Source organism: Colius striatus, chromosome 9, assembly GCF_028858725.1.
Source record: "Colius striatus isolate bColStr4 chromosome 9, bColStr4.1.hap1, whole genome shotgun sequence".
NCBI lineage: Eukaryota > Metazoa > Chordata > Aves > Coliiformes > Coliidae > Colius > Colius striatus.
The window spans coordinates 1,656,588-1,683,490 of record NC_084767.1 but is presented as its reverse complement, the minus strand read 5'-3'; the positions used below and the strand labels follow the sequence as shown (position 1 = coordinate 1,683,490).

The following is a 26,903-nucleotide window of genomic DNA, read 5'->3' as shown; positions in this document are numbered from 1 at the left end:
TTCCAAAATGCATGTCCAAAACTGCATAAGGAGCAAGCTTAGAAGCTATGGAGGCACCTATAGGCAGTGACTCTTTGTGTTCATTTGCACTGGAGCTCAAACAAGATCTGGTACTCAACTGTACCTGGGTGATGAATATGGGAACAGGTTACAGAAAAAAGAATTTTTAGCAGGACATGAAGTATCTTGTGTTCTCATCATTATCATAACTATGGCAGGGATAAGCAACGAGTGGACTCTAATAGCAGATTTCAATGATGATTTTGCATGGAAAGAAGAAGAGATAGAAACACCAACACAAAGACACAGAAACACAGAGGTGAATTCTTTTTCTCGAGTGTCTCCTTTGAAAGGAAGTCAATGGGAAGCGAGAGAAGTGTCTACAAAGTAAGACAAAGCCCTCAGTTATCCAGCCCATTTCTTTGTTTCATATCATTTCCAATGAAGCAAAGTTCAAAACACCTTTGATCCATCAGAAAAACAAGGAAAAAAAATCAACAACTTTCTGCCTCTCCATCACCTCATACAACTGAGTGCTTGTTCCATTCCCTCAGCAGTACATTGCAGGAAAAGGGCATTGATTCATTTAGTACTTTGAATGGTTTTTATCCCATCAGCCCCACTAAGCAGGTAGTGGAAGTTGGCTGTTGGTACCAATGGAGCTCAAATTTTGCCCATTACATTGATCCATCTACAGAGGTATTTGTAACAGTAGTCAAATTTTGCACAAGAGGTCTTTCCCAAGCAGAGACCCACCTCAAGAAAACACTTAAATGGAGCCATCATTTTAAGCATGTGCTGAAGCTCTAAGCATGTGCTAGGAAACCATTCTCAGATGTATTCCTTCACGGGGATGAGCTTAAAAATGGACCAAGAAATGCAGCCCTAAAATGGGACCCCCAAAAGTGATGGCAATTGATTAAATCAGGGTCAGCCCTGCAAAGTTTCCCCTGAAACCGCCCCAGAAAATCTCCATCTTCTTAAAATGGAGAAGGCTTTTTCAGAGTCGTTCTTACTGAGAGCCGGCTTGTAGCACGTTTGCCTTTACAGTTTGTCAGCTCTCTAGACTGGAGGCAGCAAGCACACCATCTCTGGACCCAGTCACAAATCTCCAGGGCAGGGAGCCTGATGTTCTTGTCTGACTGATGTTTTGAAAAAGAAAAAAAATACACCAAAAAAAAGATAAAGGATCCCTTTCCCAAGGCCAGGTAGGCCACTGGGGACTGCTAAGAATTCTCAACAGCCATCCCTTTCAATGAAATCCTTACCTGCGGAGTGCCCAGCCTCTCTATTAAGGGAACCAGGTGGAGTGGGGCATACTTGGCTTCGAGACGCTTCATGCGTACCTCCAAGCGTTCTCCTTCTGTCAAGCGAGCAGCAAACAGTGAAATGAGAGGAGGAAGTGGAGACCCGCAATTTCCGCCGACTTTGCTCAGAGCTGCCCCCCAGCAACCATCCAGCGAGACTTTGGATCAGTGAGCCAAACCAACAGCAAATGAGGGAACCAGTGATGCAGAGAGAGAGGGATGTGCAATTGCAGTCTCAGCGGCAGCTTAATCGCACATATCCAAAAGCATGTCCCTGCTACTGATCGCTCCTGTTGAGATGGACATTTCATGCTGTCATTCTCCAAAGAGGCTGTGAAATGGCTTTAAAACTGTAAAAGAACCCCCAAACTGACTAAGGTTCCAGTCTGTAACTAGGCTACAGAAAATGCACCCTTGGCATTTGTTTCCACCTGACTTTTAGCTATATCCACTTATCTGTCTCGAAGGGGAAGCAGGGCCAGAACTAATCCTCAACAGAAAGGGGAGAGAAACAGCTTCTGGGCAGAGACCTCTGAGTCTGTCCACTGCTTCCCTCTCAGCTTCTTACCTTTGATGTAGACCCTGGGCAAAATATTTTGGAAGGGAGCAGCATGCAGCAAATCACAAACTTCTTCCTGGGACTGAGGCAGGAAGAAAGAAAGATAAAGTAAGTTAAAAACCACCTACAGGGCTTGAGTGTATGGCTCAGGGGTCTGGGCAACACTGCATTAATTCACGTCCACGGCACCTACTCAAATCCAGCGCAGCTCAGTAGTAACTCCAATGGTTCGAATCGAAATGAACTAAAACTGGAAGAAATGCCTCACAACTTAAGCCAGGAAGTTTCCTTAACTCAAGTAAGTTACTTTCTGCCTGCCCAAGGCCAATTAGACTTCTTTTCTGTCCCCACTTACTAGCACTGCAAGTAAGAGAGGATAAAGAACATGAAGGTTCCAATTTCATCTTACCCTAATGACTTCCTGCTGTTTGTTTTTTTACAGAGAGTGCCCAGGTGGAAATTACCCTTTGGCTTAGTTATTTTAGGATGTGCACGTGTCAAATACACTGCTGCGTGGCTCTGTTGCAAATAGGTGCATCATACGTTGGTCTGAAATGATTTGGTTGTTCACATGGTGTTCTCACTCGGGGCTATCAGACCAGAATCCCAGCAGTGTAGGCACCAGGGAGAATAACAGAGAAGTCCAGAGAGGAATAACATCATGAGATGCCACCTAAGAGAATGCATGCCAATGCACTGGAGAAAAAATAACCCCAAACACAGATGCACAAGGAGAAGAAACCTAGAAATAGGCAGGTGGAGACTGAGGAGCGATGGCTGACAATACATTGTATACAAGTCTGCAATGGGCAACAGCAGCAAGAAACCAAAGCTGTTTAACACAGAGGCATTGCGTCACAACAAGGCATTAGTTTGCTCCTGCAAAAGTCTAGTTCTCAGACATGCTTTCAGTTCTGAGCTTACTGTAGGGCTTTAGACACACTCGAAAGCGGGTCATGACAGCACAGCAAAAGATATCTGGGGGCCAGATGGAATGACTCGGCTGGGTCTGTCTGGGATGCACCTTCCAGCCAAGAGGGAGAGGGCAGTGTAGCATGGAGCTGCAGGAGGCTGTACTGGCGCATGGATGCTGGGATGAGAGCAAGTTTGTGGGAGTGCAGTTTGTGACACAGTGCTGGAGGGACAGGAACAGTCTGGGGTCCCTCCATGGGCAAAGAAGTGCTGATGCTAACAGAGTGTGCCTGTCACTTGTTTTGCTTGCAAAACACTACTTGTTCCTAGATGAATGCTCTTTCACTGCTGTTTCTCTCTGATACAGACAGTATTTTCACCATTTGCAGCCTGCATTCACCTACTATTTGTCCCCAAATTAGTCATCTTATTAAGAGATCTCCCCCCTAAGGCCTGTTACCTCAGAATAAGAATTCTGCTTAGAAATTTAGTCCCAAGCAACCCCTCAATTCCTCAAATTTAAACAGTAAAAAGGGCATAGAATGAAGCAGACTGCACATCTTCACTAGAGCAGTCTCTGCCAGCAAATACCACCAGCCCTAGATCATTCTGACAGCTATGAAGACAACTGCACTGTAAAAGCAATTGCTCCTGCTGCATAGGAGCTCCATTAGAGGGAAAATCTCGTTACATGATGGCTCCACACATCTGACATTTTCCAGCAAGTGAGAACCGGTGCCCGCCGCATGCAAAATGGCTTTATCTTCTGAACATATTTCTGTGTGGGAAAACAGGGGATCAGAGAGGGATGGGCTTTGGCTGGCACAGAAAATGGCCAGACCTGGACTCTGATGGGTGGCCTTCCTAAAGGGAGCCCCCAAACTCTTGCCATCTTCTTTTCTGCTGTTCTAAAATGCCAGTATACTGCTGATGTACAGCTCCTGGGACTGGAGGAACAATTTTGCATTGAAATGAAGGAGTTATAAAAGAAATCACAGTGTGTCCCTTAACTATCCATTTAAAGATGGGACAAAAAAGGCAAATGCAGTACATCCAGCATAAAATCCAACACCGAGAAGAGCAGAAAGCGGTGACAAAGCCACAAAAGGAACAGGAACTGCCACAATGCAGTTGGCAACTCCGGTCATTCTATGAAATAAAGCCAAGCTGCTCTAGTTTTCTTAATCCTATGCAAGTACTGCTCACTGAATGTGTTTGACACACCATATCAGGAACTAAAAGTGTCTATATCTGGGGTTAAAATGCAAAGGCAAGGGCAGAAATATCGATCTTTGAGGATGTGCAGAGATTTTCAGTTTTCCCTGCGCTCTATGGTTGGGTAAAACTTGGAACTTTTCAACTTCCTTCTGGTTTTGCTCTGAACAAAACTTTCTGGCTTCAACTTGAAATTCCATCTTATGCTGGGGAAATCTTGATGAAATATCTCCGGAAAAACTGAAACGACGCTGCTCAAACCATTACAACATAAAATATGCGTTTTTAGTGTCAAACTGTGTTGCATTTTCATGTCAACTCTTCAGTTTGGCTCTAGGCCAAACTGGGAGACAAATTCATTATGAAATAAATTCATTGTGTGAAAAACCAGAACCTAAGAAGATGCAAGGCATTCATAGCCTTTGCCCCACATCAGAAAGGGCATCACATGAGCTGAGAGACTTGTGGACGTGCAGAACGCTCGTGCAGAGGGCAATACCAAGTCATCACTCCAGCTAAGTTTTCAGTGAAGGTAAGTCATAGGAAATACATCATCAGCTCTTCCAAGATTTCCTTCTTTGCTTTATCCCTATCACCATGAGAATCAATCAGGTCTTTTCATTGCACTGGCACCCCAAAAGAGCAGAGGGGTCAAATCTACCTCTTATTATACATGTGTATACAATAAGAATTGATCTCTGCCTCCGAGAGCTTATAATCTAGAAATAAGCTCCAGGGGGTTTTACTTCTGAGAAGGATGAAAAAGGGGTAGCTTTGGATCCAAGAATTAATTCTAGATCTTCCAGTATTCAGATTCTCCTTCAGCAATCTCAGATGTCAGTGACCAAGTGCCAATGCACACCATCCCCGGGGGCGTGCCCACAGAACCCCATAACACAGCTCAAGAGAGACCCTGAGCATATGAGAAGCTGGAAAGTAACATTTCCCAAGTTCTTCTGCTGGAGAACCCACTTGCACTTATACTCTGGAGCTGGCAGTTTCAAGTACGGTCTGTTGGTGCAGGGGGTTTTGCCTTACCAAAGCCTGCTCGATAAGGAGGCAGAAGAGAATGGCATTGCCCACTTCTCTGAGGCTCTGGAACACATCGGTCTTCAGCTCTGCATACTCGATGATGTCTTTCAGCTGATGGTGGAAAAACTCCAGGATTCCTTAAAAGACAAGGAAAAGCAGTCAGAAAAGCAAGAGCAGAATCACCCTCTGGTAACTTGGATAAAAAGACAATCACTGCCTGCTATTTTCTTCATCACAAACTGCAAGCTGTATCTGCTAAATAGATAGAGACTGGCACTGGGGAGAACTAGCATGCAGTGTCTTATCCTGCTTTCAGTAACCCTTGGGAAATAGGGACTAATTCATATTTGGATTCGGTCCTAGCATTTCCTCATCAAAAGAAAAGAGATTCAGGAGTGTAATGGGTGTCTTGGTACAGGCTCATGTGTATCAGCCAGAGCTCCCCCAGTCAGCTCAATGGCAGACTGCAGTCATGCTGCAAAAAATATCTTTGCATCAGACAGTGAATCCACACCACCACAAACTTACAAAATCCACGAATCAGAAGCTACCAGAGACATTCCCTTATCAGCCATCTGTGTGTTCAAAGGGAAGTTTCCAACAGGAGATTTCCTGGAAAAGTTCCCTATACGTGTTCCAGTGTCAACAGCAAAGTGTGTCTCTGCAAGCCTGGCCACATGTTGCACTGGCATGTCAGGAGCCAAACCTTGCTTAATTACTAGTATGTGCTCGACTAAATGCTGTACCAACATGTGGGTGAGCTCTTGCTCAAGCATCTATCTGTGGCACCCACCTGGAGAGCCATATTCATGTCTTGGCAAGCGGCATATCTTGGGCATTACTTCGATCAAAGTTTTCACATACTGCAGGATGGTGCCTTGTAGCTGCCAGAGACAAAGGGAGGTTAAACTGGAATGACACGCTTCACTTGGAGTGGGTTTTGAAAGAGGTTGGTTGTGGATGAGTCCACACCTGACAGCACAGGATGACACTTCAGCTGGGGACCAAGAAGAACTTGCTTAATTTGGATTTTGCTCAGACACAGAATTCAGCCCAAGTGTCTGAAGTTAGAGTGCTTTTACAGCCTCCTCTCAAATAATAACAGTAAGAGTTCAACTACAGTGTTAATGGCCCTAGGGAGCACATGGGATCATTTCCCTGCAGACATCACATTTCTCTTCTGAAAAAAGAGACAGAACTAGAAAGCAGATTGGGCTACTGTCAGCTTGGCTTCAGAACAGCTGATGGAGAAGTGGCTTGAATGGTATGGCTTGAATAAGGACTCGCCTATAGCAGGAATATTCTTATACTCAAAAAGTCAGTTCCATTAGTTTTGCTGCCTGCTGTCTACCTTCCTCCAGCTCTCCAGAGGTACCAAAAGGCAGGGAGATCGGGTGCTATTGTGCTATTGCTGAGCACGAGCATGTGTCTTGAACATCTCCCAGACCCTCAGGCAGTGCTGAGGGACTGTGAGCGATCACCCAACCACTTCCCAGCGGTTTTTAGCCAAGCAGCATGCCAATTCCACCACCTCCAGATGTAGGTGGCTGACCATGGTTAAAGATGGTGGAAACACTCCATCATCCCATAGGAACCAGTGGGACTCCTCACCAACAGTGAAAATCACACCACTACTACAAGTGTTTCAGTGCGGATTGAGGGACATGAAGGTGCTCAGATAGGAACACCCTGAACTCAAAGCCCAGGGTGACTGTCCAACCTGCACCTCTCAAGGCACTGAGGCATCTCCGTCGCAGGAGGTTGGGCTCAGAATTACCAGGCTCTTGACGATCTTCAACAGCTCCTCCATGACCACTGCAATGCCTTGATAGCCCAGAAGCCTGCAGATTGTCTTGAAATGAGGTGGCCCCACAAAATTGCGGTAGGAGCTGTAGATGTGGCTGTAGGCAATGTTGAGTGGCTGAGAAGTTAAAAAGACAATAACAGTGAGACAGGAGCATTTATCAAACTTGTAGAGTAATTCTCCTGTCACAGTATTACATTCCATCATTTCAAATAATTTTTAAGGAAGAGAAGGGGAAATAATACCCAAGACAATTCTCATTTCTTCTGCTTCTTGTGGCAAAGAGATTGCTTTTCTTCCTACATAGTCAGGCATATTCTAACATCAACACACTGTCACATCACAAGGTTTATTACTCTGCTGTGCAGCAACATCACTTTCATTCCCAAGATCATTTACTCTCCCATGCATTCCCACTCAAGCATTTCAGTTCACTGGCCTTTTGCCTCTTCACACCCAAATTCTTCCCTACTAAAATTAAAAGCTTTATGTATGGGTAACTGGGCAGAGTTCTTTTTTCTGTGAGCACTTGCTTTAAATGAGGCTTATTAAGAAAAGCAGAAACTGCAGCATCTGAGCTTAAAGGCAGCAGGAAGACACATAGAGAAGATCCTTTTTGCCTTCTGCAAAGCTCTTCATCAGCCTCTGCACTTAACAGTCATCTCCACAGGACTGTGGAAAGGGCAATAATCTAACCCTGGTCTAAGGAGGATAGTAGCCAAGGCTCTGGCCCTCAAAAGTTTTTGGCAGCAGAAAACAAAGTGATTTCCAGGAATGTACTCTATCAGTGTAATCTTGGAAATGGGGAAATTGCTGCAATGTTTTATCACTGGAACGTTTACAGGACCCATTTGGTGTGAGGGAAACAGTAGGGGGAATGAAATCACTTGTGTGATCTGCAAAAAAATATACTGCAAATCAGATTTAGCTGAGACACCGCATGCTTGGCTTGGGCTCTGCAACACAAGTGTTGGCATCATGGTTCAGCCCAGCAGAGAAGGGCTGCAGTCTTCCCCCATGACATCTCTAACTGCAGTATCAGTAAACAGCAAAAAGGAAGGTTATTGAAAAGATTCTGGCAGGTACTGCCCCTTCCAGCAAAACGCTGATCATGGTTACCAAAGGATCTTTCTTAAGCAAGTACAAGAAAATAAATTAAACTGCATCCTAAAGGCACTGTGCAAAGCTGACTTTGCTTCTTGTGTGACTGCTCCATACCAGAGGCACAGAGCACCCTCCCAGAGCAGGGAACTTGCTTCCCTGCAGATCCCACTCTAACAGGGATTCCCTTCCCTGCCAGTAAATGGTGCCAAGAGAGTGAAGGACCCATGCATTGAAGAGCCTAGGGTGAAAGGGAGCAAGTGCTGAAGCAGTAGGACAGGACAAAATGTGGTCTATCCTCCAGCACTGCTGCTCCCAGCAACTGCAATACAGCCAGCTGAAGGCTTCAGTTGTCCTCCCTTTCTGACTCACTTCCTCGAGATTCACTTTAACACTTCATCTGAGTTACTAATGAGTTACAAAGTGAAGTCATTTGCTAGGAATTGGAGAAGTATTTTATTCTGCTCTCAGATACCGAATTTCATCTGACTGCTGTACTGATTGTGCTTTAATAGACTTATCAGTTACTTTAATCAAGTAATTAATTGTCCCTCATTTTGTTTCATCCCCCCTGCGCTGGTCCAGCAGCTTATTGCCTACTATAATCCCCAGGTGCTCTCTGAAAGAGCTAACAGAAAGAAGACATAGACAGAAAGACCTCTGTATTTCAGTGAAATACAATTTCATGTCCCAGTCCTGGTAGGTTAAAAAACTCTTTTAAGACAAACATGCACAGAAAAGCTATCTTGGAGGATCTGTAGTGCCTTCATTCACGAGCATGAACTTCCTCTCCCATCAGAACTATACAAAGGGCACTAAGTAAGTAGAGACCAGAGTTTAAAAATGATTTAGGCAGAGAGAGGCTTACTTTCAAAGCTAAGGGTTAAGAGAATGATGTTTGAGCATCCTACCTCTATCTGCATCCTTAGATAACCAAGGTTTTGAAAAACCTTCAATATCTACTTGGTCGAGACTGGTCCACAGCCACAAGATATGCACACTGATGATTGTGAAAAGCAGCAATATTTCATGGCTTGAAAAGTGGCAACACCTGGTAACGCCCAGCCTGGCACATCTGCCAAATGGCTTGCACAATCACCCCAGAGAGAAGCCAGTAACCTGCCAGGGCCCCAGCCCAGCCATGCTGCTGTGATGTTTTGTTGCTGTGGCTTTTGGCATTCCAGCCCTAGACATCCCCAGAAAGCACCATGACGAAGGTGTGATCCAGGCAGCCCTGAGCTGGCTCCTGACACCTTCCTTCCGTGCCTCCCCGAAGGCTCCTTCACCCTGTTCTTTCCCCAGCTAACTCTGGTGGCTGTGTCAGATTCTCCCCCTAAGAGGGCTGACAAGTGCCCACCCCGCAGCACTCCCTGGCCTCTCAGTGGGATAATGGGGCTGAAGAGCAGCTTTCAAGGGCTTCTCCCTCAAGTGGGGGTCTCGGCAACAAGCCTGACTGAAAGAAGATACATTTTAGGACGTGCACTGGCTGCAAAAGAGCAGGATGATTCATCCCTGCCTGTCTGCAAGATGAGGTGGATTCATGAAGCTCTGCGCAGAGCCACACGGTTGCATTAGCAGCAGCTTGCGTCTAATAATAATGCTCTGCCAGCAATTAAAAATACAACTCCATTTAAGGGTGAGATCCACAGCTTGGGGTAAAGACTGCAGGATGTAAAAAATGACACCAGCAGGTATTTTAAGACAAAACAGATGAAACTACAAGCTGCTTGCATGGCACGGCTCACTCCCGGGTGCTGGGCAGCCAATTCCACTCCCTGGGAGAGCCAGAGCAAAGCCCCAATCTCACCACCTCTTGGGAGCGGCAGTTGACAAACACACTGTGGAGGTTTGCCCCACCTACGTTTTGGGGACAAACAGGTTGGTTTTGGGGCCCTGAGGCTGGGAGTGCAGGCAGGCTGGAATTTGCAGCACAGAGCAGAGTTCCTGGTGTCCTGCAGAGCCCAGATGCACCCAGGTCTCAGACACAGCCACTCATACTAGGAAGCATGTGAGGAAGGTCCCACATTGCTTTGGGAGCTCAGAAGGTTACCAGGGATGCTCCAGAGCAGATTCAGCAGCAAGTGGAAGGAAAACAAAACCCAGCTGTATTTTCCATGTCTTTGAGCTTGTCATTGGCCATCACCCAGACCTGTCTGAGCTCACCTGAGGGAAGGCAGGGAGAGTTTTAGCTGATAAAATAGATCAGAGGGAGATATAATAGACAGCTAATACTGCCTGTGCCAGAAAGCTGATGGAAGAGGAATATACTTAGAGACAAAAAAGGACTTGCACACAGCCCAAGACTAGTCCAGGCTCCTAGCCAACGTAACTTCAGTGCAACAGCTGAGATGGTGTCTTAGAAAGTGAAAAACAATTCTGACCAGAGTCAAACAGCCTGAATATGGCCTGGTTCCTTCCCCTACCACAAGCAACCTTCACTCTGCCTATAAAGCTGTTGCCACGTGCAGCTGTATCAGAAGGCTGCTAAGATTCCCATGCAAGAAAACCTCAGCCCATATTCCCTAGCTGGGATGAACATGCCCAGTGCAACAGGCATGTTTATATACTGTGTTGAGACTGAGTCTGTGTACACTCTGTGCCTGGACATTCTCTGTCTGTGCCTCACTAAGCTAAGTTGGGGACCGTACACACTCCTTAGGCCAGGCTGAGGGCTGTGGCAGGCCAGGCAGCACAGCCCATGCTGTGGGGTGGAGGGGATCAGCAGCCCCCACTGCCAACACCTCCTGCAGCAACCACAGCTCCTCAACACCTTTGTGCTGTTGCTGCAGACATGGCAGCAGAAAATAGAGTGGCTCCATCCCATTCACACGCTGAAACTCTTTTTACAGGTGCCAGCAGCATGCACTGCCCTTCAGGTCACATCTGCCTGCATCCTCATTAAAACAGAGGGGGAGGAATTTAACCATGGGAAGGGAAATAGATTCTCAACAAGTCTGGCATGACCCTGGGTCTGGCAGTGACAGGAAAAACAGAAACATTCATGAAAGGACACGAATGAAGCCCAGTCTGAAGCATTTACAGAGCTAAGAAGTAGTTAACAAGCAGTAAGTAGTGGGTTGCTGGCAACTTTGCAGCTTCTTTGTTGAAGCCTTGGCAACCTGCTGTGTTTCATAAGTGGATGAATGACAGAAAATAGCTCTGTTTGTGCTGGCCATATTTGAGCATGCCTGTGGTTTGCATCCTGTGATGAGGAGCAAGGGGTCCCAAGGCAGGGCCACAGATGGATCCACCTGCCAATACAGGGAACAGCAGCGCTGCAGCAGTCCTGGCAGTGGCATGGTTTTGGCATTTCCTCATCCTGGGAAATAAGAATTTCAAGCTCATCACCAATGTAAACTGGTGCAAGCTTGATTTTGGGGGCAAGTAATACCAACATCTCTGCAAGCTTTGCTGGGGTTTTCTATGAGCTGGTGGTATTGAATCACTGCACACAGAAAGGTCAGCAGGACTCTTTGCTGGCCTAATCCAGCTACTCCTATTTTCCTTGGTCTCCTCTCTTCCTGCTAACACATCTTATTTGTGAGCAACTGAAATTTAAGTTGGAAGCAACTGTGAATGCTGAAAAGCTCAACAACCCAAATGTCACAAGAAAGCAGTTCTGTCATGAAAACCTCACCACTTTGAGTAATCCACTTTTCTGAAGCATGGATCTGTACCCTTGCTCTCCCTGCAGACAAGGATGTAGTTTATTCACAGCATGGGACTAGCTAAGAGCTCTCTATCCCCCTGCTCTTGTAAGCGGGGCTGATCCATGTAAAAAGCAAGAAACCACCTGGCAGCACTTTGATCTTCACCCCTGCTCATAATTACTTTCATCTCCGCTCCCAGTTTTGAGCTCACTGGCAGCTGCAGCACACTCACAGAGACAGAAAGGAATGCAGATTGTGGAAGAGAAAATCAAAACATCCAGAGCTGCAAAACCTAAATCAGGAGCAAGGGTCACACATACTCCTTAGACTTGTAATAGCCCCTCCTGATGCAGTTTGCAGCATTTCATCACTGTTGATATTTAGAAGATCTTTAAAATACTGCAAGCACCTTTCCAGGAATGACATGGAATGAGCAACCCCAGACCCAATATTTCTTTTGAGAGAGTTCTCTCTTGGACACATTTTGGCTTGAGAGTGCAGAGAGTCACTTGTTCAGAGTCTCTCCTAACCAGGACCGGTGCCACATCTGTTCCCTCCTGGCCACAGACTTGAGCTGCTCATCTGAACACCACTGGCACTGGCTTTGCCTCTCCCTCCTGTCCTCTCAACAGACTGGCAGGAGACATCCCTGAGTTGTCTATAAGGCAGTGGCATTCAAAGAACAGCCTGTCTTAATCACATAGGAATTCAGCAGGAGGCCAAGGTCTTTCAAAACTCAGCTCCTGCTCCCAACACACAGCTTATAAAACGTTGAAAAGCTAATGGACATTACTACAGTATCAGGAATGAATATCTACTGTTCAATGGCTTTAGCTTAAATCAGTAGTCTAAGCATGCCAGAAATCATTGCATTAAAAGCAAGGCCTCTGAGTGCTAAACTATCACTGTGTACTTCAGGCCAGGATCCCAGATTCTATAATGCATCCCAGCCCAGATCCTGCTGGGCAGCAGCAATGGTCTTGACAAGGGACTGTGGATAGGGGGGGTGGGGGGGGAAAGAAAACCCCAGCTAACCCAAACAAAGAAGCAAACAAAACTACCCAGCTTGCTTTTTTCCTGCCTTGGAGAGACACACTTCTCCCACGCAGAAGCTTTTAGGGATAACATTCCCAAATCACTCAAAGATGCCTGCCCATCCTTTCTTATTGGTTGCTATGGTGAGAGATGACGGAGCCCCAGATGGGTATAATACGAGGCAGCGTGCGGGGAAGGGATTTAGCAGAGGCAGGAGGGAGGCAAGAGGTGGGAAGAGAGGAAGGTGCTGCCCCGTGGCCACGCTGCTCGCCAGCACCGCCGGGCCACCACAGACCTGCAGGGGAGGTAAGTGGCTCTGGGAGGGCTCAGCGATGGGCATGTGTGCTGCTCTGCTCTTCATCTGAGAACGGTTAAAACAGGTGTTGAGCTGAGCTGATTCTTGAGTGAATTAAAGGAAAGTTGGTTAGGGCAAAAGAGGAAGAACAGGGGGGGGGAAAGAAACTGTCTCTATTGCCTGCAGCTCTTGCTCACAGCACTTGTCCGGTTGGGAGAGAACTCTGCAGTGAGGCTCAGAGAGCACTCTGGGGACACGGTGCACTAGAGTGATTTCTGCCTGTTGCTAAACAGTAATTTGTTTGTGGTCAGTGCCTTTTATCTGGGACGCAGCTTTGGATTTGTTGTTCATACATTTGTATTTCCCTGAAGGCATTGATATTTCACTAACCTTCAGATCTCACTTTTAAAGATCCTGATATTACAGTGTGAGATGCTGCAGGAACAGAAAGAGTTTATACTCAACAAGTAAGAAAATGCAGCAACATCTTAAACCCGTGAATTAATCATCATGCAGCTTTTAAAACAGCATTTAAGTGTAAAATCAAAATATCTGTTGGCAGCTTCACAAGGCAAGTTGGCTCTAGTTTAATGATCAATTTATGTTAATCCCTCCTGCAGTATCCTTTCTATTCCACGGGAAAGCAAAAAGCTAAAAAAGCTTCCTATAGACAACTAGTCAGAAAGAAGACATTCAAATAAAATCAAATGAGAGCATAAAGCATGCCCTGTGTCCCAGCTGGTTTTTTTGGTTATGAAGCTGGGTGGTACAATAGTCTGGGCACCAGCAGGATTCATCTTAGCCATGTAAGACTTAGCACCTAATGTTAGGTAGCCAGGCATCCTCCTGTGTCCAATCTGAGGATCTATAAAGCCAGCAGAAAGTGCCAATGGCCTTTGAGCCTGTACACGAATTGGGAAACTCAGCCTCTCTCCCCGCATCTGGTTTCAGGGGGACGATGAACATCGAAGTGCACAATATCACTTACACCAGTGCCACCGTGTCCTGGGCCATGAGCAGACCCTGCCCAGAGAACTACTACCACGTCATGTACCGCCCCAACTGGAACAGCGTCTTCGCCGGCTACTTACGCCAGAACTTCCACCGTGAGGAGCGAGTTCCTCACCCCCTCAGCTCCCTCGTCCTCCACCGCCTCACGCCGTCCACCATCTATGTCCTTTGCATCACGTGCAAGAACTCTTACCCCTCCAGCAACCACTGCACCACCTTCCACACTCTGGACAAAACCCCCCTGGTTTATGGCTCTAAGCATGAACCTGCCACCTCCATCTGGATGGTGAGCAGCCTGCTGCTCCTCTGCTTCGCTGCTCTCCTGGCCTACGGCTGCCTGCAGTTCTGGTCTGCCGGGTGCCACGGGGCTGCGAGGCTGAAGCATTCCGACGCCAGCCCTGAGGAAGCGCGAGAAGAGAGCAGCTCGCCAGAGGCGCCGCTGACTGATGGACTGAGAGAGGAGCTTCTGGAAGTCCCCATGACCACTGTGCTAATGAGGAGCTCCAGTTTCACAAAGGACAGTCCGTATAGTTCCCCTCACTGCTTTTTCTCCTATAAAACCAGCGATGATAAAAGGGCCATCTTGCCGCAGAACGGCCTTCAATGACGGCAGAAGAAAGGGAGACCCTGCTTAGAGGTTTGGTTCCTGCTGCTCCTTCCCAGATCTCACCAACAGGACTGTTGTCCAAGGGGGCTGTTTGTCACAGGGTTGGACACGAGGTGGCAACATTGGTCATTGTGAGAAAGATTTTTGTCAGATGACAAAAACATTCTCATTTGCTGAGGGTTTTTTAAGAAGAAACCAAGTCAGCTCTCTGGGAACAACTAAGCCCAGCTGACTGTAGTGTCATCAACTAATCTGCATTAGTGCTGTAGGTTCACTTCAGTCATCCATCAATGTGCACAAGAAATAAGCTCAACCCAAGTAGTTTCACACTTGAACGATCCTCCACTAGCATCACAACCCAAGCCCTCACAACACCTGTATAAACAGCCATCACAGCCTGACTAAAGAGCTTTTTGTCCGTATTGTTGCTTGTATTTGCACATACGAGTATTTCAGTAATTCCCATTTTGAACTACAGATGGGATTCCTGAAGCGGTACTTTCCTTGGGAAGGAGCACTGCTCTGGAGTTCCAACCTGCTCTCTTGTCTGTGCATTTACATAGATGTAACTTGGTCTCAGCACCCTCGCACATAGGCATGTTATGGAGGAAAAGATGGGAAAGCAACAGAAAAAGCACACTCAGTCTGCTCCTTGCATGGCTTTTTGGTTTCAGATGGCAACATGACCCTATGCATTTGCACCTGCTGTTCTGTTAATGAACTAGTTCTTGCATTTCTTTCCTCCTAAATAAATACTTCCAGCATCCACCCCTTCTGGCTGTTGTGGCTTATTTACTGACCTTGGATCCATAGAGGTAATACGGCTGAACATTGGCTGGCTTGTCCCGCTGGGGTTCCTGTGTGAAGGGGATAGCTGTCCTCACAAACCTGTGGCAGGTGTGGGAGATGGGAAGGAAAGTGGTCAGAGCCCAGAGATGGGGACGAAAGTGGTCAGAACCTGGTCCATGAGTGCAGACACAGCACAGTCTGGCACGAACTGCAGTTGCAGACCAATTAGCAATTCTTCACCTGAGCTACATGAACTGGAAAGCTAACTCCTGCCCCAAGTAAACCATGTCAGTTTAACCTACCAAAGGTGAGGTTTCTTCTTATTTGGGTTAGGCAAGAAACCCATACGAGTAGCTCTTCTAAACCAAACTAGGTCAGCGGCTTACAATCACTGTCCAACTTCGTTGCCTGAACGTGTTACTAACATTTTCAAGGCCAAGGGGAGCTGGTGGGCTTTTATGATACCTCATGAGATTTTCACTCAACCTCAAGAGAGACAAGGAACTTTGGAAAAGAGTTCAGTGGAGTGGCTATCAAGATGATTCGGGGAGTAGAACTCTTTCCTCTTCAGAAGAAATGCTACGAGACCTGGGGCTGAGCCTAGAGAAGATTGAGATGGGACCTTATCAATGCTTATAAATACCTAAAGGGTGGGTTTTGAGAGGATGGGGCCAGTCTTTTTTCAGTAGTGACAGTACAGGAAGTTCCACTTATATATAAGGAGATACTTCTTTACTGTGAGGATGACGGAGCGTTGGAATGGGCTGCCCAGGCAGGTTTTGGAGTCTCCTTCTCTGGAGGTTTTCAAACCTGGACTCCCTCCTCCTGTGCAGCCTGATTGAGGTGAATCTGCTTTAGCAGAAGGTTGGACTGGATGATCTCTAGTGGTCCCTACCACTCTGTGATTTTGTGGCTCTAACTTCACTTTAACTGTAACTGTTGTAGTCTGTAAGGAACGAAAACATCCACCCGTGTTGCAGTGAGGATATGTGGCAGGTCTGACATTCTGGAAAGAAATGCAGACCTCCAGGTGCCTCTTGCCTTGCTTTTTCCTCTCACCTGTTGGTGGATCCATTGTAGCAGTAGTTGGGCAGAAAGTCGAAGTTGAGCTCCCAGAAGACGTGGAGGGTGATGCGCCCATAGGGTGCGGAGACGTTGTGGTTGGCCTCCCGGAACATGGCATCAAAGCTGTCCAGGGTCATGTGCTTGCACAGCAACCTGTGAGTCAGGCGATTTATTTCCAACAGCCACTCCAGCTCCTGCAGCACATAAAGCAGCAGCAAATGCAACATATTACCAAGATGACAATAAAAACAGTTGATCTGTTTGCCAAGGGAACAATTTGTTTTATCCGCACCCACACAGAACTTTACAGGCGAGGATGTGGCAAATGCGAAAGACATCAGTTTAACTCAGGAGCCAAGGCCAATTGCACTTCCACACAAGGGAGTACTGGTCCAGTATCTCTCAGAAACCTGCAGGAAGCAAAATTAATTTGTTCCCCACTGAGCACTGGCTCAGAATCCTCCAAAGGTGGAAATGGGTAATTTTACACTACTTGACTCTGATGCTCCTGTAACATATCAAAGACAGCAAATCCTGTGCACATTCAAATGATGTCTCAGCCACCTTCATGAGAGAGAGGAAATTACAGTCAAGATTTCCTCCTCCCAGGTTACAGAACTCTCTTATCTGAACTCTGCAAAATCTAACTGCTGACTGTCACCTCATGATTTATGCAGTTTCTTAACACTCCAATAATAATGCAGTTAAAGCTGCATAAACAGAAATAGTGGAGCTCAGCAGCATAAAGGAGAATACACGACTGCCTGAAACCTACTGTAGGTGGGACTTGAAGCAGAAGACAGCTGGCTGTGTATCCACATCAGTGTATTATTCTCTCTATTCATAACTTGCAGTCAATAACAGTTCTTACCACTATGGATGTCAGGTCCTCACTCTCAAAGCGGCTAATGGCCTGATCTAATGATTTGTACATCGCTGCTGATATACGCTGGGTAATGAGCCTGTTCAGGTCGATGGATCGACCCAGCAACTGGGAAAAGGAGAGGAGATACATGCATGTTATACACAGGTGGAGAAAAGGTACTTTATTCTATCTTTAACAGACTCAAACTAAAATCAAACATCCAAGTCTGCCTTAAGGTGAAAGAAGCGACGCAAACGTCTTAGTTGAGTTCACCATCGCTTGGGAGTGAAGGAGGGAAATGTGGAGCATCACTCATTTTCCTCCCAAGCCCACAAGTTCAAACCTTCTTATTCCAGCACTGACCCTGATTAAGCCCAGCACGAGGATGCCAGGCAACAAATGGACAACAGACCAAGAGCTATGGGTACTAGAGCCTACTGCTTGCACTGTACCTGGACGTGCCTCTGCTTGAGCAGGGTCTCGTAGCGGTTCGATGGTGGGTACGGAATAATCACGCCGTAATTCTTACATTCAGCCCGGAAACGTTTGTCCAATAAAACACTGAAAAGGAAGCAGTGACAGGAAAAAAAAGAAACACACACTATCAGCTTCTCTCTGGATCTTTTCCAGAGCTGGTCTCATCCTTCTTTTCATCTTTATCTGAAGGCCAAGAAATTTCCACGCACTAACGACTGCTTACACCACTAACTGACAGGGCAGCAGTTACTATCTGGTGGCTGCCATGCTTCTGACCATCTTTCTTGGGTTTTATGGCTAAACATTAAAACAAATAAAAGACTGTGCTGAAAGACATCACTAATGGCAGGAACTCGGGTGGTCTCACTCGTGGGCTCCCTCCTTCAAGATCTGCAGTGGGATTGTTGGATTGCTGATGGTGATTGCTCTCCTTCTCTAAGGTCAAATGACACCTAGAGACAAAACTTCTTGCAGTTACACCAAACACTTGGTTCACCTTTGGAGGCACGAGAGGAGAACTCTCACTGGAGTTCATCCATTTTTTTTGTGTTGGGTCCTGGATGATGAACAACTGCATCGTGCACCATCCCCTTTCTATATCCCCTCATATATTGCTATAACTGGTTTTTCTTAACTGTTCTTATCTTAACCTACAGGGCTTTTTTCCTTTTCTCCAGTTCCCCTCCCCATTCCACTGCGAGAGGGAGGAGTGACCAAGCACCTTTGTGGCTCTTTGTCCCCAGCTGGACAAACCCAGATATATATGGCAAAGCAGACGACTGGGGCTGTGTTGAGCCTAGAAGTAGATTCTGTGAGTTGCCCAGTTGATGCTGAGCATGTGCATTCTGTTTATGAATTCCATGTATGTTATTTGTTTTCATGAGGAAGCGCTCGGTTCTGTTTGCCACGAGTTACTGTGTGGTGGTTTGTGAAGATGGTTCAGGCTTCCTTGATGTATTCTTGAATAAGTGATTCACAGAGGCAAGGAGTGGAATGTCACGGTTCTGTGAGGAGCTGCTTTTCCTTGGTAAGAGGGGGAGGAGGCTGCAGTGCAGGCCTGGTAAAGAGTCCTGAGACTTTCCCCCAGCTCTGAGGTTCGGAGCCAACTCTGGCCTGGCTGGGCCAATCTGACGCCTCTGCCATCACTGTTTAAGGATGGGAAGTTGAAGTGTGTGGGAGAAGATGGAAGGGAAGGGCAAGATGGAGGCAACCATGTGGAGCCTGCAGCCAGGAAAAGACAAGGGGAGCACGCTGGACCAGAGACAGCCTTGCAGCCCACGATGAGAAGCAGAGACCCCATGACAAGATGGGATGAGCTGGAGACTCCAGGTCAGAGGGAGTGAGCAGTTTAGACCCCAACCCAGATAAGATGAACTAGGGTTGCAGTGTCCCGTGGGAGCAGCCTGTGCAGGGCTGCCCAGTGTGTGGGAGACCCCAAGCTGGAGCAAGAGAGGGCTGGCAAGCAGCACTTCTCCTCAGGAGTGACATAAGCAGCAAGAGACATCAGGAAAGGACTGAATGCACCCCCCATTCCCTGCCCCCTGCACTGCTCATGGGGGAAAAGAGGTAATGATACTGGGCTCAGAAGACAGAAGGAGCGGGAGAAAGATGATCTGGAAGAGCTGGTTGCACCTCCATCATTTGCCCTACTCTGTATTATTTTTCCATTGGATACTTCTGTTTGTTATGTTTTAGTTGGAGATGGATTAAACTTGGTTTTCTTTCCCAAGCTGAGTAACCTGGTCTGTTTTGTCTGGGACCATAAGCAGCAATTAAGCCCTCCCTGTTCTTCGGGAGTTCCAAGGTCTGTGGTATTTAAGTCTAACTGTGGTCTTTTGTCCCTGGATGGGCTTAAACCACAACACTTTTACAAGTCCTGCTGTTTCACTAGGGTGAGGGACAAATGCACGTTCCTGTTCTGTAGGGATGGGAGCCTTCCACTCATCTGCCTGGTACCCAAACAAGGACATGTCTTCAGTGAGCTCTGTTTGCTTTTCAGCTGCTCTCACAAACTGTATCTAGACAGTTACTTACAATGTCAATTCTTATTTTTTCATTTTTAACCACATCTCCTTGCCCCCACAGATTCCTTTTCCCCATCTACGCTGGTGTGACATGGACAGCCAGCTCTGTGGGACAGGAACAATCTATTTTGTTGTGTGTAATAACAGGGGCTGTTCCCTGAGGGAATTCTTTTGGTTAACAGCAATTTGGATGCAGTAGTATCATCAGCCATCAGCAGCACTCCTACCTGCCAGCCATTGCTTTATAATAGGCAAAGATCTGATCTGCCAGCTTGTACACAAATTGGTCAAAGCACAAATTCACCTAGAGGAGAAAAAACAAGACTTTGTGAGGGTGTCACCAGCACAGAGCAGCTCCTTCCTACGCCAGCAAGATCAATACAACTCAATACAGAGCTCTAATTTAATAAAGATATGTATGTCATGCTGTCTCTAACCTGCACTGCAGCACTCACACTGAAGTATGCAGAGGATTGCAGTTACATTTCCCTCTTCTAGTTTCTGCATGATCTTACAGGGCCTGGTCCCCCATCCCCATTTATCCTTCTCAAGGACCTCCAGTTTCTCATTTTGCTCTGGTGTCTCACAGTGCCCTGCCCATCAGACAGACTCTTCCATGCCCCCAGCGTCTGTCAGCCTTTGGCTTTCATGGTTCCCCACGGCTGCAGCTGAACTGAAGCCCTTAACCAGCAGAATCTGTAAGCTCTCTGGAAATTCTGATCTTTACAAAACTTCTCAGTCTGATGGGGTATTTTTTTCAGGAGATGCCTCTAATGAATTCACTGAACTGCTGTGTGGGGCTGTCTAACAGGGCAATGTGACCCCAGCGAGCTTGTCCCACACAATAAAGATGAAGAGAACTTACTTCAGCTTCAATTTCATCATATAGGAACTGCTTTTTGAACTTGGTCAAGGCATAGTACGCGCTGTCATTATAGAGGTCCAAGGGGTACAGTACATACCTGAGGGCAAGAAGACAGATCATGTCTTAAATTAAATTTAGAGCACACCAGCATGAACAGCAGCCCACACATGTGCCCTGCTTGGTGCAAAAAATGGCTTTTCTCTGACCTCACTCCTATCACTTCCAGTCCCTCCAATCCCTCAAATATCCCCTCTCTCTCCTTGTGTTCTGCTGGAAGCAGCTAGAACAGATCTGGATTTGAGCTAACTGTGACTTGTTCAATCAGCATTTGCCCTTTTGCCCTTAAAAAAGCTTTCACCCTGCCCCGTGTCCACAGAGTGCTCTAACACTGGCTGTAAAATGCAAACTGAATTTTCCTAATGAAGAAGATACTGTGAACATAATTACAGCTGCAGATCAGCAGTTCCTCCCACCATTTATCACATATATTTAAAGAAAAAAAAAGCATTCATGTGCCTTAGCCAGGGCCTACATCCCATTGCTTGCACGTGCTGCCTCATTGCTGGATGCAGATGATGGTACCCCCATGTTGTGCCCACATCTGAAAAGAGCTGCTGCCAGCTGCTGGTTTATGATGCACAAACACCAGTGTCAGTAAGCCACCCGTGTGCATCTGCTAACGGGGTACTCATACAATACACATTCCTGTGACAGCGAGTCAAGAAACATCTGTTTTCCCTCCTGCATCAAAAACACTATTCACCACCAGCCTGCCCTCCTGCAAAACAAAATCCCAAGCCCCGGTGCATGCACAGTCCCAACACAGCCCACTGCCTCTTACTCCATCATGGAGGGTTCTTTGGTTTCCAGAATATGGTCTGTGAGGATCCAGGGCATGGACATTTCGATGGGGAACTGGATGCGGCGGCCCATGGTCAGCTCCAGGAAGAACTCCCGGAACCAGAGCTGAGAGAGGTCACAGCACTGCTGCAGAGCTTCTGAAAGGCAGAGGAGATCCCCACGTTACCCCCATGGGGATGACAGTGAGGGAAGTGCGCAGGAGGCAGCTGCTGCAGCCTTGTATTGGACTGGTTTTGGGCACAGCACATTACTCTAGGATGCCTCTCTTTTTAAACCAAGAGCATGTCCACGCTGTCTGTGCACTTTGCAATGGGAGAAGAAAGAAGAGATCATTCTTTTCGCTCTAAAGCTCCAGGAAGGACATTTCAATGGCTCAGGGTTACTCTGGAAGATTCTTCTGTGCCCAGTGGCTCAGAAGTTTGTCTGGGACAGAAAGAGAACTTCAGTCCTAGAAAATAAAGCTCCTGCCCGGAGCCAGTTGCTATTGCTGACTCATTTTTGCTGACTCATGATTACTACATAGAAACATGCCTGAATCGGGCAGAAACGGGACATTTAGGAAAAACCAAGGAAAATCTTCTGCACAGGTGAATCAGGAGCAAAGCTGATCTACCTTTGCCAGTCTAAGCATGCAAGAGTTGGCTTCAAGCTTCCCCTTGCCATAACCTCACCACTGATGTTGAGCAGGTGGGTGAAGAAGAAGGACTGCTTGTGGAACTCTTCAATGGCCAAGACTATTGGCCCATCCAAGCTGCTCCTCAGAGTCTTCTTTGATCCACTCTTGTCTGCTATGAGGGACTCCAGCATGGTCCTCACCATGTAAAGCTTTGGAAGAAAGTTGACAGGCAGTCAGCACTCTCCAATGAGACACCACCATGCACAGTCACGGTCCTCTGCAACACAAAATAGTACTTCTCCCAGGTGGCTACTGCTCAACACATCCATAAGCCACAACCTTTCAGAGCCAGAAATAATTGCGGGCCTAGAAAAAGAGATTTTGGGAACTATACAACAAATTAGGCACCAAAGCAACATTTAACAAAACGGTGTGAAGACTTTGTGGAATAAACCACAGAAAAAGCAGCTAATCCACAGGGTGGGAGAGTCCTACACGGCTATAAGGCCACTAATTCCCTACACAGGAGATGGACATTTGCATACCTGTGTACTTGATGGTCCTACTGCTCGCCGTGGGACTTTAATATCAAATCCACCTTTAGGATCCTTCTCACCTCTCAGGCAAGGATCATTTGGAGGCTCTCGACCTCCCTCCCAGTCACAGATTGTCTTCCGGATTGCCTGGAGGACACTGGAGTGGGTGAGAGAGGGAAAGCAGTGCTTAAGCTTCGTTCTGCTTCAAGATGAAAATATGCACTGCTGTGCACATATGGGAGGAAAAGTATCTGATGGAGAGAACACACACTGTTGTTATTTGGGAAATCATGCCCAAAAGTTACTTTGGCAAGAGCTGCTGGCCAAGGTGTGATGGCTGGTTGTATACCCTGAGGGGTATATGCAGGGCCACATATAGTCCAAATATGTTACACAAATAAATACAGTGACTTTGCATTACTTCTGACCTGATGAGAACGTTCTTCTTCTTCCTGACCGCCTGCCTGAGCGGCTCTCGCAGGGTCACCTGGGCAAAGTCCTGCAGGGCGGCGTAGATGGTGTTGCGGATGGCTTGGTTAAAGACACTCTCCATGCGGCCCATCAGCACTTGCAGGCCTTTGATCATGGCAATTACCTGAAGCAAAAATGAAAAACAGATGCATTTGGTATTTTTTTTCCACTGTATGAAGAGGTCCATCAATCCAAGCTTAAGAGATTTTGGGACTAAGTTAATTCTGCTCAAGTAACTTTAGGTCCAGTAATTAGGTGGCTGATTTTTTGATGTTAGCTGCTTTACAGACCACAATGAGCTGAGGCAAGCATTTGCACCGCCATTTATTGCAAGTGGCCCTTGTCCCTTTGCAGGCTCTGTTTCCACTCCTGATTTCTCAATACCTTTGACAACACATCATCTCAGGAAACTGCACGTGCTGCACGTGTGGGTGCAGCTGCATGGCTTGCACAGCCCTGCATCTGCACTGGGACACAGCCTTCCTCATTCAAGAGTACAGTGACAAACCCCAGGAGGGAGAGAACCACACAAATTAAGGCAGTATTCAAACCATCTTGGATTGTATAAAGCAAGATGAAGGTGTGAGGGCCTCCCACAGCCAGGTTCGAAGGACTATTCCTACCATCCACAGCCAGCCAGACCGAGAGTTGATGAGTCCCGGGGACTGGCTGAGGATGTCTGTGTTTGCACAGTACCTGAATGTAGCCCCTGATCTTGCTGCTCCTTTTTTTTCCTCAGGAGCCCTGAACCTCCTTTTCAGGCTTAATACAGAAATATTAAAGAAACACAGGCATTCACTTTGGTCTTTCTCCAGCACACAAACACAACATAAGATCAGGATCAGGAAAAGAGAGAATTGCTCTCATCATGCAAGTGTTTCTATCCTAGTAGGATGCTCCTGAGAACTTAATTTACCCCTTTGTTCTGGGCAAATTAAGGGCTATGGGAATGAGGGAACCCTTGATCCCTTAATGTGGGCCACTGGGATGAGGAATTGAGTATGGCAAGATGCCTTTCTCCCCTGCTCCTCTGGCCTGAGGAAAATGGACAGGAAACCAGCCCTGGCTGGTTCTTACTCTTGTGCAATTGGCACTTACCTCCACAAAGGCAAACTTCTCTTCACTGGTGTAGTTGTAACGGGTGGCTCTCTCATACTCTTCTGCTGTTCCTGGGCAATCCTTGTTACAGAATTTATCTGTGGGATGAACCAGCTTCCAAGAGTACTAGAAGATAGAAAGAGACACTGTCAACATTGCAATGAGTAAGAAACTGGTCTGGGAAGATGGAAGAGGGTCTTATGCCAGGAAAACGCTCTTTAGACATTACTACAGTTGTCTGACATTCCTTTGGGAGAAGAATTTGTGCTTCTTCCTGGCTTTTTATCATTGTACTGAATGTTGGTTTTGTTTAATTGGGAGGTTGCCAGTCACATTGGACTTCTGACATACGTGGACTTGTGTTGAGGTGTGGGTGAAATTTTCCAAGTTAAGAATTTCCAGCACCATTTGAACTACAGTTTTAGTTGTCCAAGACCCAAACAGCTTTCAGTACTTAACTAAGGTGTTCAGGATAGGAGGACAGCCATGCATTCCCCTTTTAACACCAGTGGGGACACCCCAGCAGCTGTGAAGGTGTGGTTAAGTCCAAGGTGAGATAATGAAGCTCTTTCTCCATTTGGTACAGAGGGTGTTCAGGGCCATTAGCTGCCTCATCTTACTGTGTTTATTAATGGCTTAAAGTTAAGTGTCATGAAAGCAAGCTCACCTTTCCAGAGTCTTTGTTACATACCACGTTAAAATGTTCGTGCCCACCTGAGGAGATCACTGTGCACCCACTGCTTCCATGGATGCACTTACCACTTCCATGACGTGGGCACTCCACTTGGACAGCAGCTGCAGTCCTCGTAAAGCCAGATCAAAAAGCTCCCTGTACTCTTCATCTGACTTCTGGCTGTCTAGTCCTGAGCCAGTGACCACCTGCAGAACAACACATCATGTCAGGGCTAGACTCATCAAATAGATGGAGAGGCTTCATTGAGCCAAACAGCAGCCACAGATCTCTCTCTGAAATCCCAGATGGAGCGAATTCCTCACGGCCTTACGATCGAGCTAAAACTGAGCAGTGTACACACTGTCCCTCAGGAAAAGGGGTAGAACTTGGCAAGACTGTTTTTACTCCGTCAGTCAATTTATTTCCTACCAAAAAACGAGTCTGACCTATCACCTCAGAGCAAATAACTGTTTTCATTTCACTTTCCCATTTCCTTCTGATGGTCTAATACTACCAAAATCCTTTAGAGCCCTTTACTGATTTAAAGATCAAATAAGCACCAATAAGCCCCTCAACAAGGGCTGAGGAGGCCGAGAATGCTGACAATTCATCAAGCCAACGCTGATGAATGAGGATCCCACACTTGCAAAAAGCAGTCACAATGGCATCAGCGAGGGCTCTGACACTCAGTAATGCGAAGCACAGAAATGAACTCGGGAACACTCCTCGAGGCTCTGTGTAAGAGTAAAGACCCATCTGCAAGTCATGGGTGTTCTGCCACCTGGCTGATAATATTCAGGAGCAGAATTTTTTATGCTGCTTATTTCAATGAAGCTGTGGCCCAAGAGCAGAAACTGCTACACTAGGTCTTCTGGTGCACATGATTTTGTGCTTGCAGAGGCCTTTCATAACCTGCGTTTTCATTGCTGGATGGAGAAGTGGTTTGTTCCACCACAGTCCTTCTTCCCTCTCACTGTATGTTGTTGGCAGACCATCTTCCTGCCACACTCGTCCCCTGCCAGCCCCATCCACCTGAGGAGCCTGATTACGGCAGTTCCCTGCTGCTCTTACCTCGCTGTTGCTGTAGCGAGCGAGCTCCGAGATGAAGCGGATGTGGTCGTCTCGTATCTGGACCATCTGCTCACAGATGTTGTACTGGGGGCTTATGCTGCTCTGAGTGCACGTCCACCTGGGCAAAAAAAGGAAGGGTTTCAAAGATAGGACACAGGGCTCCACTCAGACACCTCAGGTTCAAGGCCTTGCGCTCAACTCCTCTCTTCAGTGTGTGCAAGACATGCCACCTTCAGGGCAAATGTCACCCTGTACCATCTCTCTCATGTCCCCTGGTGTGGGGCATTTTCCAGAGGTGGTCTCACACAGCATGACAGGGACATTTGCCTCACCTTTCAGCCTGAGCATCTCTGTCACATCCACCCTGAAGGCTGCTCTCCACATTGGGGTCACCTACCCCCACGGGCAGAGACAGCTATTTCCCAGCTCATCGTTGGACAAGATTTCAGGGAAGGGTGAGCTGCAAACACCTGGCATCATTTGCATCCTTTCTGCTAAATCTAAGGATAATCATCCCTTTAGAGGTCATCCCTCCAGGTATGAAAGAGCTGGGTCATGCTGCCTTCTCCTGCAAAAAGACTCTGCAAGAGGCCAGCAGAGTTCTTGGTTTTGGTTCTGGCTCTTGCTACCAGCTCAGTGAACAACTTTGAGTATAAATGACCAGTAGAATATGATTAAATGAACCAGATTTTCATTTGCACTGAGTCACATGTACTGTGTAACAGTTTAATCACGTCCTAAAAGAAGGCAGCACTTCCTTTCCAAAGGCACAGTCATATGAAGAAATGGTGCAAATTAGGTCTAGTTCATATCTTTGTCCCCATTCTCTATTAGCCACAGCCACAGAACCAGAACAGCTCCACAAACATGCTTTGTGCAAATAAAAGTCAGTCTCTGGGATCTTATTCTGTCATCACAATGTAACTGTTCAGATCTTGGGTTTTTTCCCCCTACAAAAAACGTC

General features: G+C 46.8%; 2 protein-coding genes across 2 annotated transcripts in view; one reads left to right on the top strand and one right to left on the bottom strand.

The window, feature by feature from the left end:
* CYFIP2 (cytoplasmic FMR1 interacting protein 2) overlaps nucleotides 1–26,903 on the bottom strand; it is a 51,421-nt gene that overhangs the window by 4,475 nt on the left and 20,043 nt on the right. The window contains exons 11-28 of the mRNA XM_062002519.1: nucleotides 25,940–26,057; nucleotides 24,955–25,074; nucleotides 24,196–24,321; nucleotides 23,055–23,221; nucleotides 22,636–22,783; nucleotides 22,146–22,299; nucleotides 21,455–21,611; nucleotides 20,614–20,710; nucleotides 19,976–20,052; nucleotides 17,700–17,808; nucleotides 17,254–17,373; nucleotides 16,377–16,576; nucleotides 15,329–15,416; nucleotides 6,803–6,946; nucleotides 5,819–5,909; nucleotides 5,032–5,162; nucleotides 1,876–1,948; nucleotides 1,269–1,363 (exon numbers count right to left, since the gene is read on the bottom strand). Of these exons, the coding sequence (XP_061858503.1) occupies nucleotides 1,269–1,363; nucleotides 1,876–1,948; nucleotides 5,032–5,162; nucleotides 5,819–5,909; nucleotides 6,803–6,946; nucleotides 15,329–15,416; nucleotides 16,377–16,576; nucleotides 17,254–17,373; nucleotides 17,700–17,808; nucleotides 19,976–20,052; nucleotides 20,614–20,710; nucleotides 21,455–21,611; nucleotides 22,146–22,299; nucleotides 22,636–22,783; nucleotides 23,055–23,221; nucleotides 24,196–24,321; nucleotides 24,955–25,074; nucleotides 25,940–26,057 (2,215 nt within the window). The remainder of the gene's footprint in view (nucleotides 1–1,268; nucleotides 1,364–1,875; nucleotides 1,949–5,031; nucleotides 5,163–5,818; nucleotides 5,910–6,802; nucleotides 6,947–15,328; nucleotides 15,417–16,376; nucleotides 16,577–17,253; nucleotides 17,374–17,699; nucleotides 17,809–19,975; nucleotides 20,053–20,613; nucleotides 20,711–21,454; nucleotides 21,612–22,145; nucleotides 22,300–22,635; nucleotides 22,784–23,054; nucleotides 23,222–24,195; nucleotides 24,322–24,954; nucleotides 25,075–25,939; nucleotides 26,058–26,903) is intronic.
* FNDC9 (fibronectin type III domain containing 9) lies at nucleotides 12,766–14,528 on the top strand. Its single transcript, XM_062003051.1, has 2 exons — nucleotides 12,766–12,921; nucleotides 13,862–14,528. The coding sequence occupies exon 2, from the start codon at nucleotides 13,869–13,871 to the stop codon at nucleotides 14,526–14,528; it is 660 nt and encodes a 219-aa protein (XP_061859035.1). The 5' UTR covers nucleotides 12,766–12,921; nucleotides 13,862–13,868.

Excerpts from the sequence above, each read along its gene's own strand:
- FNDC9 (XM_062003051.1), top strand. The coding sequence starts at position 13,869 with ATGAACATCGAAGTGCACAATATCACTTACACCAGTGCCACCGTGTCC.